Raw genomic sequence first — 13,302 nt, forward strand, 5'->3', positions numbered from 1 at the left:
ATTATGTATGCTATTAACCTTGGTGGTCCTCTTGTGCTCTGTAAACCAACTGATGCGTGGGAGAGGTGCCGCCCTTATACATCTGTAGGTTTCCTGTTCCTGAAGGGCGGATCCCCTCTCTCCGTAGTGCTGTCATGGACTCCGAAAAACACCGTTAACCGGTGAGTAACTAAGACTTTTTTTAACCAAGCGTAGGAATAAAATATGGAATCACTCAATTCTGAGGAAAAAGTTATGGAATCAACCTGTAAATTTTCATACCCAAAACTAAAACCTGCATCAAATTAGATCTGCTTGTTAGTCTGCATCTAAAAAGGAGTGATCACACCTTGGAGAGCTGTTGCACCAAGTGAACTGACCTGAATCATGGCTCCAGCATGAGAGATGTCAGTTGAAACAAAGGATAGGATTATCAAACTCTAAAAAGAGGGTAAATCATCATGCAATGTTGCGAAAGATGTTGGCTGTTCACAGTCAGCTGTGTCTAAAATCTGGACCAAATACAAACAACATGGGAAGGTTGTTAAAGGCAAACATGCTTGTAGACCAATGAAGACCTCAAAGCGTCAAGACCGGAAACGTAAAGCAATATGTCTTCAAAACAGGAAATGCTCAACAAAACAAATGAAGATCGAATGGGTGGAAACTGGAGTCAACGTCTGTGACCGAACGGTAAGAAACCGCCTAAACAAAATGGGATTTACATACAGAAAAGCTAAACGAAAGCCATCATTAACACTTAAAAGAGAAAAAAACAAGGACTGTGGATGACTGGATAAAAGTCATATTCAGTGATGAATCTGCATTGGGCAAGGTGATGATGCTGGATCTTATGTTTGATGCCATTCCAATGAGATTTATAAAGATGAAGCCTGAAGAGAACATGCAAATCTCCACAGTCATTGATGATATGGGGCTGCATGTCAGGTAAAGGCACTGGGGAGATGGCTGTCATTACATCTTCAATAAATGCACAAGTTTATGTTGATATTTTGGACACGTTTCTTATCCCATCAATTGAAAGGATGTTTGGGGATGATGAAATCATTTTTCACGATGATAATGCATCCTGCCATAGAGCAAAAACTGTGAAAACATTCCTTGAAAAAAGACACATAAGGTCAATGTCATGGCCTGCAAATAGTTTGTATCTAAATCCAATTGAAAATCTTTGGAAGTTGAAGAAAATGGTCCATGACAAGGCTCCAACCTGCAAAGCTGATCTGGCAACAGCAATCAGAGAAAGTTGAAGCAAGATTGATGAAGAGTACTGTTTGACACTCATTAAGTCCATGCCTCAGAGACTGCAAGCTGTTATAAAAGCCAGAGGTGGTGCAACAAAATACTAGTGATGTTTCGCAGTGTTTTTTTGTTTTTCATGATTCCATAATTTTTTCCTCAGAATTGAGTGATTCCATACTTTTTCCCTATGCTTGGTTAAAAAAGTAACCTTTACTGACTACCACATTTTTTTTGTTCTTGATTTCTTTTAGTGTTTCTTAAAGCCAGAAAGTTGCCATTTGAAATTACTTTAGTTTTGTGCCATGTCTGTGATCTGCTTTTTTTCGTACAAAATTAAAAAACTGAATGATCATCCTCCAAGGCCGGTGATTCCATAATTTTTGCCTGGGGTTGTACCCCCGAGTCTACTTGTTCTTGGCACTTTGCTCCTGTAACTATAACTAAAGGATGAAAATGCATTTACATTTTTGTTCTACACCTTATAACCGCATTATAAGCTAGACAATTAAAGGTGTATTCTGCTTTTTATTCTTTTCCCATTTTTTATTAATTTTACCCTTTAAATGCCATATAATGGACTAAAATTGGCTATGCAATAGTGGTTAAAAGATTAGTGAGAAGGATTATAAATACACAAAATTTAGAAATGTGTATACTATACTGTTCTATAAACTAATGAAACCTAAAAACAGGAATACCCCTTTAATTCATCTTGGCAATCATTTTTCTTTCCTAGTAGTGCTGGGACCTTGCTGTTCACTTATTTTTCACTGTAAAACAATACTGATACAAAGTTGTTTGGTGATCATGTTCTATGCAGGCAAGACCTTGTTTGGTTTTTTCCTTCATCATAGAGGCCTCTATTGAACACTGGCAGTACAGAAGTCCAGTGGTAGGCAAGAGGTTATTAGTGTTATTTTGTGTAAGCCTTAGTCAGACATCCGTGATTTTCTCAAATGAGAAAATTGGACTGGGTTTCATCAGTGATTTGAATCCGTTTGATCAGACTTATTCAAGTTTCATCAATATTGTCTCCTTAATTTGGCATGGACCACTGAAACTGCAAAAAAATCATGGACATCTGAGCAGCCCCATAGATTAACACAGGTACGAGTGCTATCCGTGAATAACAGATGGCACGAGTACGTGAAAAACTGACGTGTCCGAACAGTGCCGATTTATGTGACATCCAGGCTTTGCCAAAAGTAGTTACAACCCTAAACCGCTTTACTTAGCTGATATTTGGTACCTGTGTAGCTAAACAAGATAGTGAGGAGAATTGTACAGAGAATTGCACTTATAGGGGTATTCCCATCTCCAAGATCCTAACCCAGTGTGTAATATGTGTAATGATAATCTTTAAAAAGAGAAAAAGTGAACCGCACCAGAATAGTCTAACTCACACTTTGCATTTAATGCCGGATCCTTTAAGTACCGTATATACTCGAGTATAAGCCGACCCGAGTATAAGCCGACCCCCCTAATTTTGCCACAAAAAACTGGGAAAACTTATTGACTCGAGTATAAGCCTAGGGTGGAAATGCAGCATTTACCGGTGAATTTCAAAAATAAAAATAGATCATTATTTCCCCATAGCTGTGCCATATAGTGCTCTGCACCGTTCATTGTGCCCCATTGCTGTGCCATATACGGTGCTCTGCACCGTTCATTGTGCCCCATTGCTGTGCCATATACAGTGCTCTGCACCGTTCATTGTGCCCCATATCTGTGCCCATATACGGTGCTCTGCTCCGTTCATTGTGCCCCATTGCTGTGCCATATACGGTGCTCTGCACCGTTCATTGTGCCCCATAGCTGTGCCATATACGGTGCTCTGCACCGTTCATTGTGCCCCATTGCTGTGCCATATACGGTGCTCTGCACCGTTCATTGTGCCCCATTGCTGTGCCATATACAGTGCTCTGCACCGTTCATTGTGCCCCATTGCTGTGCCATATACGGTGCTCTGCACCGTTCATTGTGCCCCATTGCTGTGCCATATACGGTGCTCTGCACCGTTCATTGTGCCCCATTGCTGTGCCATATACGGTGCTCTGCACCGTTCATTGTGCCCCATTGCTGTGCCATATACAGTGCTCTGCACCGTTCATTGTGCCCCATTGCTGTGCCATATACGGTGCTCTGCACCGTTCATTGTGCCCCATTGCTGTGCCATATACGGTGCTCTGCACCGTTCATTGTGCCCCATTGCTGTGCCATATACGGTGCTCTGCACCGTTCATTGTGCCCCATTGCTGTGCCATATACGGTGCTCTGCACCGTTCATTGTGCCCCATTGCTGTGCCATATACGGTGCTCTGCACCGTTCATTGTGCCCCATTGCTGTGCCATATACGGTGCTCTGCACCGTTCATTGTGCCCCATAGAAATCTCTGCCGCCGCTGCTGCAATTAAAAAAAAAAACACATACTCACCTCCCTTGATTGCAGCTCCCGGCGTCTCGTTCCGGCGCCTCCATCTTCCTGGTGTCTCTGCTCTGACTGATCAGGCAGAGGGCGCCGCGCACACTGTATGCGTCATCGCGCCCTCTGCCTGAACAGTCAGAGCGCAGACGCCGGGAAGATGGAGGCGCCGGCCGGGAAGATGGAGCGGCGCCCGGCGGCTGGAACGAGGACAGGTGAATATGCTATACTTACCTAGTCCTGGCGACCCTCGCGCTGTCCCTCTGCCTGGTCTTCGGTGCCGCAGCTCTTCCTGTCAGCGGTCACCGGCACCGCTGATTAGAGGAATGAATAGGCGGCTCCGCCCCTATGGGAGGTGGAGCCGCTTATTCATATCTCTAATGAGCGGTCCCACGTGACTGCTGAAGAGGGGAAGAAGCTGCAGCACAGAAGACCGTGGGACGGCAGGGACAGCGCGAGGATCGCTGGGACTAGGTAAGTATGCCTCAGCGCCCTCACCCCCTCACCCGCCGACCCTGCCACCCACATTGACTCGAGTATAAGCCGAGAGGGGCACTTTCAGCCCAAAAATTTGGGCTGAAAATCTCGGCTTATACTCGAGTATATACGGTAAACTGAATGTATACACAGCATATTCAACTGGTGTTCAGTGCTCAGCAAAGAAAGAACATTATTTTAGTCAAAACCAAAAAGAAAGGCTTGCTGCACTGACCACGCTGGGAAAGATATCAAAGTTGTTTTATTTCATCTGTACAACAAAAAACTTTGAGGACGTGTAGGCTTAGGAGGTGTGCGGGGAGTAAAATGGGTGAACGACGGCCGTTCTGCTTAAATCGCTTCAACGGGTCCAGGTCAGTAATAATATTACTGGCAAATACCTCCAGTTAGAAATGTAGTATGGTTTTTATGATTCGCAATGTCTGTTTGCTCATGTGCAGGCATTGCAGGACCTTGAGTATCCGTGGTTATGGCCGCTGATATAGTGACAGTTAGCCAGTTGCTAGTGGTTGTAACCATGGATACCTAAGGTCCTGCAATGCCTGCACATAAGGAAAAAATATAGCGAATCAGAAAAACTATACTACATTTCTGGGATCTTGTGATGGTTATACCCCTTTAAGTGTGTTCATATATACTTCCACATTACTAAATTTTAAGCATCAAAGTCTCTTGAACTGGATTCACAAGATTATACGCTGAATTACAAAAAGTGATCTTTTCCCATTCTCCAAGTCTTCTCAGAATATTTCAGCTTTCCATTATAGTATGTGCATGTGCTGATTTGCGGTTAGCCACAATAAAAGCCCACATCTGTATTTCATCGATTGTGAAAAATTGATAAACTTCTTTCATTTGGTGCGCAGGTTATATTCCATTGCCTTTGGATCAAGACACCAAACCAGAAGAAATAGATAACCATGACCTCAGTTTGGCCGCTTCGGGTCTGGCAGAGTTATGCGGTTTTCTCGCCCAGCCTACTCCAGTTAAAGTAGAAGACATCACAGATTCATTGGAAGACAGTGATCAGAATGCATTCAATCAGGAGACAAAAGCGTATCATCTTTTAGAGGCTGAACCATTTGAGAAAGAAGAGATTAGCAGCCTCTCAAGCGGTGGTGAAGAGGATGATGACAGTGACCTCGAGGTTGCTGAATGTGGCCTGGAACCTGGTGAAGTTCCTAGCTTGATAAATGATGACCATTCTTCCTGTGAAAAGACCAATTTATGTGTAAGCACTGATCATTTCATTGTATTTATTTATGACCAGTCCTATTGAGCAGCTTTTAGCAGATCTTTAGCTGTAAGAGCTCTAGCCTCATTAATGTATTATACTTGCTCGTTTACTGAATCAGACAGAGCATTAATCATTATAAACCAAGATGGATTTGATTGCACAGCCTTGACAGCCTGTCTGCTGTACTTGTAAAATTAACAACTATCAGCATAAATCACTGGTTACAGTGAGTATCATGTATGACAGCCTACCTGTCATGTGTATAGAGGTGTCATGTACATCATGATTCTTCTTCCGATGTGATGGCTATAAATCAGACCTACCTTTTTCTGCAATGTAAGGATGACATTTTTTGCATCATTATTCAAGTGGTGATTATTTGCAGATATAGCACCAAATATTAAAAATACACAATAGTCTTTGTTTTCTCAGTCGGCAACAATTTGGTCTGATTCTGCCACATCCAAAATATAAATATTGCAAGTGAGCTGGTAATGAAACATACACACGTGGTTTCAATGAACAAATGAAAGTCAGACATTGCTTTTCAACCATGCTTCCACAGAATATTTTAAAAATAAAACTCGTGAAATAGCCCTGGATAGAAATGATGGTGTCCTTAACTTAATGTTTTGAGGCAATCAAACAATTCTTGTAGCTGTCAATGAGACTTCTGCACCTCTCAACAGGTATTTTGGTCCACTTCCTCAAGAGCAAACTGCTCCAGTTGTCTAGTGTTGGAAGGATGCCTTTTCCAGACGGCATGTTTCAGCTCTTTCCAAAGACGCACAATAGGATTTTGGTCAGGGCTCATAGGCCACTTAAGAATAGTCCAATGTTTTCCTCTTTGCTATTCTTGGGTGTTTTTATCTGTGTGTTTTGGATCATTATTCTGTTGCAAGACTCATGACCTGCGACTGAGACCAAGCTTTCTGACACTGGGCAGCACATTTCTCTCTAGAATCCCTTGCTAGTCTTGAAATTTCCTTGTACCCTGCACAGATTCTAGACACCCTTTGCAAGATACAGCAAAGCAGCCCCAGAACCTAACAGAGCCTCCTCCATGTTTCACAGTAGGGACAGTGTTCTTTTCTTGATATGCTTCATTTTTCCATCTGTGAACATAGAGCTGATGTGCCTTGCCAAAAAGTTCAATTTTTGTCTCGTCTGTCCATAGGACATTATCGCAAAAGCTTTGTGGCTTGTCAATATGTAGTTTGGCAAATTCCAGTCTGGCTTTTTTTATGATTTTTTTTTTTCAACAATGGTGTCCTTCTTAGTAGTCTCCCATGAAGTCCACTTTGGCTAATACAACGACAGATGGTGCGATCTGACACTGATGTTCCTTAAGCTTGATGTTGACCTTAAATCTGTTTATAAGTTTTTTTGGGTTCTTTTGTTATCATTCGTATCATCTGTCTCTTTGATTTGTCATCAATTTTCCTCCTGCGGCCACGTCCAGGGAAGTTACTGTCCCATGGATCTTACATTTCTGAATAATATGTGCAACTGTAGACACAGGAACATCAAGCTACTTGGAGATGGTCTTATAATTTTTACCTTTAACATGTTTGTCTTTAATTTTCTTTCTAATCTCCTGAGACAACTCTTTCCCTCGCTTCCTCTGGTCCATGTTTAGTGTGATACACACCATGTCACTGATTCCAGGATTGTAGACACCTGTGATGCTAGATAGTGGACACACCTTGATTTAACATGTCCCTTTTGTCACTTTATTTTCAGGGGTACCATCATTTCTGTCCAGGCCTATTTCATGAGTTTTATTTTTTTTTTAATTCTGTGATAGCATGGTTGAAAAGCAATGTCTTACTTTGATTTGTTCATTTGCATAGATCTTTTATTTATTATTACTTTTGTTAGATTCTAGTTATTTCTGTGACCATTGTGGGTTTTTCTGCCACTAAAAGAGGGGTACCAACAATTTTGACCACCTGTGTATTTCTTCACACATCACAGTCATGCTTTTGGCTGCCAATGGGGTATATGTGATAAAGCACTTGTCAGTTGAGGCACAGGTCTCAGGGGATGTAGGTCTTCAGTCTGCTCCCTGTACTGACACTCGACTAGGTCGGGCTGCAGTTTGAATTATATCTGGGACTCTATTTTATCTCATTCTTGGAGACCCTAGGTGCCTCATTACCTGTAAACTTAATAATTAGTAATACTGGAGGCAGTTTGACATCAGATCTTTAATATTAGGATTTAATGTCATTCTGGAACACATACTAGGTGAATTATGAGTATCAGATACCTACATTATGTGAGTTGCTTGCTTTTATCATTCTATACATTCAGGTTGTCTATTCGATATACTGAAGTGAGTGCAAAACATTATTACTATGGACAAAATGGCTGCTAATTTAAGTAAGGCACACAGAAGACAAGCTTTCTTTGCACCTAAAATATATTCAGAGTATGTCTTGAAATACACTGAATATATATTAGTGTTTGTATTTTCGGATGTGTCCATATTCTGTAAATAAGATTAGATGTTTTTTTCTTTATGGGTTCGCAAGTAGGTTTTTATTATGGCCGTGTGCCAATTTTCCAATTTTTTTTTTTTTCCCCCTCTCTCAAGCACAAATGCAGTGCACCTGTCACAGCATAAGAAATGTTGTAATGCTGTGTAAGAAAAGTGTGTAAATGATATGCATTGAAAGAGTACCTATCAGCAGGTTGGACTGCCATTTTTATTTAAAGGGAAGGTGCCATCAAAAAAAATTTTTTTTTCAGAAATTGTAAAAATGTAAAGAATTAATGATTACATTTTCTTAAAAAATATTATCATTTGTTTATAATTTAGTAAAATATGAAAAATAATTTGAAAAGTTTTGGAATTTCCACTTTTCAACACTAGGGGGAGCAGCTGCTGAAATTTCAGAAAAACCTGGTGTACAACTAGCTCACATTACTTCACTGCAGTAATTATGGGCGGAGTCTGCTGACGTGTGTGATGTCTCCTCTCCTCCCCTTCTGGGTGTTTGCTAAGGGATTAGAGAGGATGATATTCAGGAACCCAGTGAGCAGCCATTTTGTTGGTGACTGCAGAGTATAGCTGCCGTCACACTATCAGTATTTGGTCAGTATTTTACCTCAGTATTTGTAAGCCAAAACCAGGAGTGGAACAAATAGAGGAAAAGTATAATAGAAACATATGCACCACTTCTGCATTTATCACCCACTCCTGGTTTTGGCTACAAATACTGAGGTAAAATACTGACCAAATAATGATAGTGTGAAGGCAGCCTTATACTGACAAGTAGACAGTCACCAAGGATGGCAGGCAGCAAAAGGATTCTGGGAGATATGTGGTGGAGGGAGCAGGGTGACAGCAGCACAGAGTATTTCAGGAGAGCAGTGTGCTGGTCTATAGGGGCCCCCTGTTTGGTGCGCGGAGCAGCCAGGGATTGTACATAGAGCACTGTCTTTTATACACATGCTCCACAGAATTCCAGGAAACATTTCTGCAGATTGATGGCCTGGTCTGATCCAGACTTTGCATGCAGACCCCATTCCCCTCCTCAGATCCTGTCTTCTCCATCCTGTCCTGGCGATGTGTGAAAGCGAGGCGACAGGCGCAGTCCGGGGTGACGCTGGGAAGGAAATGTAGCCATATAGTAACGATAAAAATGAGACCCCTCTCTTCAGCTGCCTCACCAGCCTTCCCCTGACTACACCTAACTGGAGGTCATGCTGCCCCCTCTATTACCCCAGACCCGCGTGCAGGTGCTCAGCCAGAACCACCATAGAATGGGTCTGCTTTCTGAAGATAATACTGCCATAGTGTTCTCGCATAATACCGCCATATAGATCACACACAATACTATCAAATAGATCACACAATACTGTCATACAGTTCTCACATAATACCACCATATAGATCACACATAATACCGCCAGTGTTCTCACATACCGCCATATAGATCACACATAATACCGCCAGTGTTCTCACATACCACCATATAGATCACACATAATACCGCCAGTGTTCTCACATACCACCATATGCTTCTCACATAATACCGCCATATAGATCACCCATAATGCCGCCACATAGATCTCACATGTATTGTAAATAAAGACTCGGCCAGAATAAAGTCCTTTATTAATCTTTTTTATACCATACCGAACGCATAATCCTCGACTCCCTCATCTCCCACAACAAAAATAATAAACCACAATGGGGAAAGACACGCAGGGGGGAGAGGAGTGCATAGGAGAGGATTAGATACTGACTGCTGAGCCGTGTATCTAATCCTGTCCTGTGTGATACTGTGCTGCGCCGTGTATCTAATCCTATCTTGTGTGATACTGTACACAGGACAGGATTAGCTACACAGGACTAGATTAGCTACACAGGACAGAGGTAGCAGTGGTAGATGGTATATAGAGGCAGGCAGCAGTCGTAGATGGTATATAGAGGCAGGCAGCAGTGGTAGATGGTATATAGAGGCAGGCAGCAGTGGTAGGTGGTATATAGAGGCAGGCAGCAGTCGTAGATGGTATATAGAGGCAGGCAGCAGTGGTAGATGGTATATAGAGGCAGGCAGCAGTGGTAGGTGGTATATAGAGGCAGGCAGCAGTGGTAGATGGTATATAGAGGCAGGCAGCAGTGGTAGATGGTATATAGAGACAGGCAGCAGTGGTAGATGGTATATAGAGGCAGGCAGCAGTGGTAGGTGGTATACAGAGGCAGGTAGCGGTGGTATACAGAGGCAGGTAGCGGTGGTATACAGAGGCTAGTAGCAGTGGTATATAGGAGCAGGTAGCTGTGGTATATAGGGGCTAGTAGCAGTGGTATATGGGGGCTAGTAGCAGTGGTATATAGGGGCAGGTAGCAGTGGTATATAGGAGCAGGTAGCAGTGGTATATAGGAGCAGGTAGCTGTGGTATATAGGGGCTAGTAGCAGTGGTATATAGGGGCTGGTAGCAGTGGTATATAGGGGCTGGTAGCAGTGGTATATAGGGGCTAGTAGCAGTGGTATATAGGGGCTAGTAGCAGTGGTATATAGGGGCTAGTAGCAGTGGTATATAGGGGCTAGTAGCAGTGGTATATAGGGGCTAGTAGCAGTGGTATATAGGGGCTAGTAGCAGTGGTATATAGGGGCTAGTAGCAGTGGTATATAGGGGCTAGTAGCAGTGGTATATAGGGGCTAATAGCAGTGGTATATAGGGGCAGGTAGCAGTGGTATATAGTGGCTGGTAGCAGTGGTATATAGGGGCTAGTAGCAGTGGTATATAGGAGCAGGTAGCTGTGGTATATAGGGGCTAGTAGCAGTGGTATATAGGGGCTAGTAGCAGTGGTATATAGGGGCTAGTAGCAGTGGTATATAGGGGCTAGTAGCAGTGGTATATAGGGGCTAGTAGCAGTGGTATATAGGGGCTAATAGCAGTGGTATATAGGGGCAGGTAGCAGTGGTATATAGGGGCTGGTAGCAGTGGTATATAGGGGCTAGTAGCAGTGGTATATAGTGGCTGGTAGCAGTGGTATATAGTGGCTGGTAGCAGTGGTATATAGGGGCTAGTAGCAGTGGTATATAGGGGCTAGTAGCAGTGGTATATAGGGGCTAGTAGCAGTGGTATATAGGGACAGGTAGCAGTGGTATATAGGGGGTAGTAGCAGTGGTATATAGGGGCTGGTAGCAGTGGTAGATGCATAAGAAAATAAAAACCCTGTACTTACCTTCAGTCCTCTTCCAGGAAGTGCTGAATCCTGTTCAGGGCAGAGCAGTGTGCCGCTCTCCCTGCTCTGAACAGGTCGGCAGTGAGCAGTGATTGCAGCCTGTGCTGTAATACTAAGTACAGGCTGCAATCACAGCTCCTGGCTGCAGATACTCACCCCGGACCTCTCTTCCCAGCAGCAGCTTCTCCCTGGCAGCTCCTGCTATGATCGCACACACTGAGCTGTGTGTGCGATGACAGAGGAAAATAAAAAACAAAATGGCCGCGATCTCCTCTCACAGCTGTGACGTAGCAGCTCAGTGAGCGTGCCCAAGTCACAGCTGAGAGGCAGGAGAAGCAGCCTCAATGAAAGAGGTGCGGTCGGGTCCGACTGTTGGCTCCTATTTCCATGGCTGCCGTAAGTGAGGTGTGCAAGTGTCGTGTCCAGACACTTACACCCACACTAATGAAAATGGCGGCCTCCAGTGGCAAAAGTAAAAATGAATAAATAAAAAAGTATTAAAGTACTACATTTACTTTTGTATTAAAAATATTTGATTATATAATCAATAATTATTAATACAAAAACTAAAATCACGGCACCCTCCCTTTAAGAAAACAGACTTTTTTTTCTAAACGTCATTAATATTAGAAATGATGTGCCCCTAATGCCACCCTGAAAGACACAACTCTCTAGCAAAAGTCAGGTCTAAACTTCCGCCACCCCTCTCATCAAAGCGTGAGGCCTTACATGCTATTGTGCTTTGCCTTTTTCTTTACTAAGCAGTTAATGAACGATATACCAGTGATGTTTGGTGACTGCTTAGTAAAGGGTATGGCAGCGTTAATGTATCTCAGACTGTGAGATCTTGTGATAGCATGCGAGGCCTTGTGCTTTCTCCGGTAGGAAGGTTGCGGGATTGTGATCTGCATGCCAGATTCCATCAGTCTCAAAGTTCATACTTGATTTTTGATAAAACATTGGGTCCTTTCGGATGGCAGTAGGAACACATCATCATTTTTTATAATTATTTTTAAAAAAAATCGTCAGACTCTTGACCACTATTTTCCTTAATAAGTATGACAGCCACAGACTTGTGATAGGTCCTTAAGTTTACGATAGCTATACATGATCTGCGCATAATGAACCAATACTAAAACTTGTATGACTCATGTATGTAACTTTATTTACTGAAATGGTGATCAAGATGCTGATCAGTAAAGATATTCTGCCAGTTATATGTTAAAAAAAAGTCTCCTAGTCAGATTTTACTATTTTTCATTGGGGATTGTTATTGGTAATTTTTTAAAACATCCTAGCAGAAACATTCAGGTTTTGATTGACTGGCAGTTCATGTGGTATTGTTCACTGTAGTAGCTATATGCTTCACTTTAACATATAGATATATTTACGGTATTTATTTTTGACAACTAGTACTACTACCTGTAAAGCTAGTCCCTGCAACGAATGCAAACAGCCCATGGCGTATCCAAATTCACAGTAGCCAGGGGGTGAATTCTTATTCCAACCTCTGCTAGTTCATCGTGTTCGTGATGATTGAAGATTTCCTAGAAATTTGCCTTGTATTAGCAGTTAACTATTTCATTTGATTTCAGTAGGATCTCTCCTTATAACCTTTCTTTTTTGGAAACATTAGCCAATGAATGTTCTGTATTTTGTTAATTTTTACCTTTTATTTTACCTTGAATTGTATACATTTATATCATACTACTTGTGACATTATTTATCTTTTTAGCTGAACAACACTACCTTTTTTTATCTAGAGTTGGCCAGAAACCAATGGGAAAAGACACCAAAGGGCAAAAAGTTGGAGACTTCCACTTGGCAAACCGCCTTCGAGATCGCTAATGACAGTTGTTAAACAGCAGACAACAAGTGATGAAGGTACCTTCATTCTTTTGTTTGCCATGTAAAATGTGACATTAGTAGCATGTGATGAGAATGGATTGTGTTCCCAAGTTCAACTTATGTAATTCCTGCTGTAGTGTGCAGATATCTCAGATCTCCTTGAAAATACATTTACAGGTGCTTCTCAAAAATTAGAATATCATCAAAAAGTTTGTTTTTAAATTCTTTAATACAAAAAGTGAAACTCGAATATTATATAGTCATTACAAAGAGAGTAATCTATTTCAAGTGTTTTTATCTGTTAATGTTGAGGATTGTGGCTTACAGCCAATGAAAACCTAGAAGTCATT

The 13,302-nt window shown here is 42.1% G+C and overlaps 1 protein-coding gene across 1 annotated transcript in view; it reads left to right on the top strand.

Moving 5' to 3' along the window:
* Positions 1 to 13,302, top strand: part of KDM4C (lysine demethylase 4C) — a 606,931-nt gene that overhangs the window by 327,158 nt on the left and 266,471 nt on the right. Inside the window, exons 11-12 of the mRNA XM_069764494.1 lie at positions 5,030 to 5,394; positions 12,868 to 12,988. Of these exons, the coding sequence (XP_069620595.1) occupies positions 5,030 to 5,394; positions 12,868 to 12,988 (486 nt within the window). The remainder of the gene's footprint in view (positions 1 to 5,029; positions 5,395 to 12,867; positions 12,989 to 13,302) is intronic.

Source organism: Ranitomeya imitator, chromosome 1, assembly GCF_032444005.1.
Source record: "Ranitomeya imitator isolate aRanImi1 chromosome 1, aRanImi1.pri, whole genome shotgun sequence".
Lineage (NCBI taxonomy): Eukaryota > Metazoa > Chordata > Amphibia > Anura > Dendrobatidae > Ranitomeya > Ranitomeya imitator.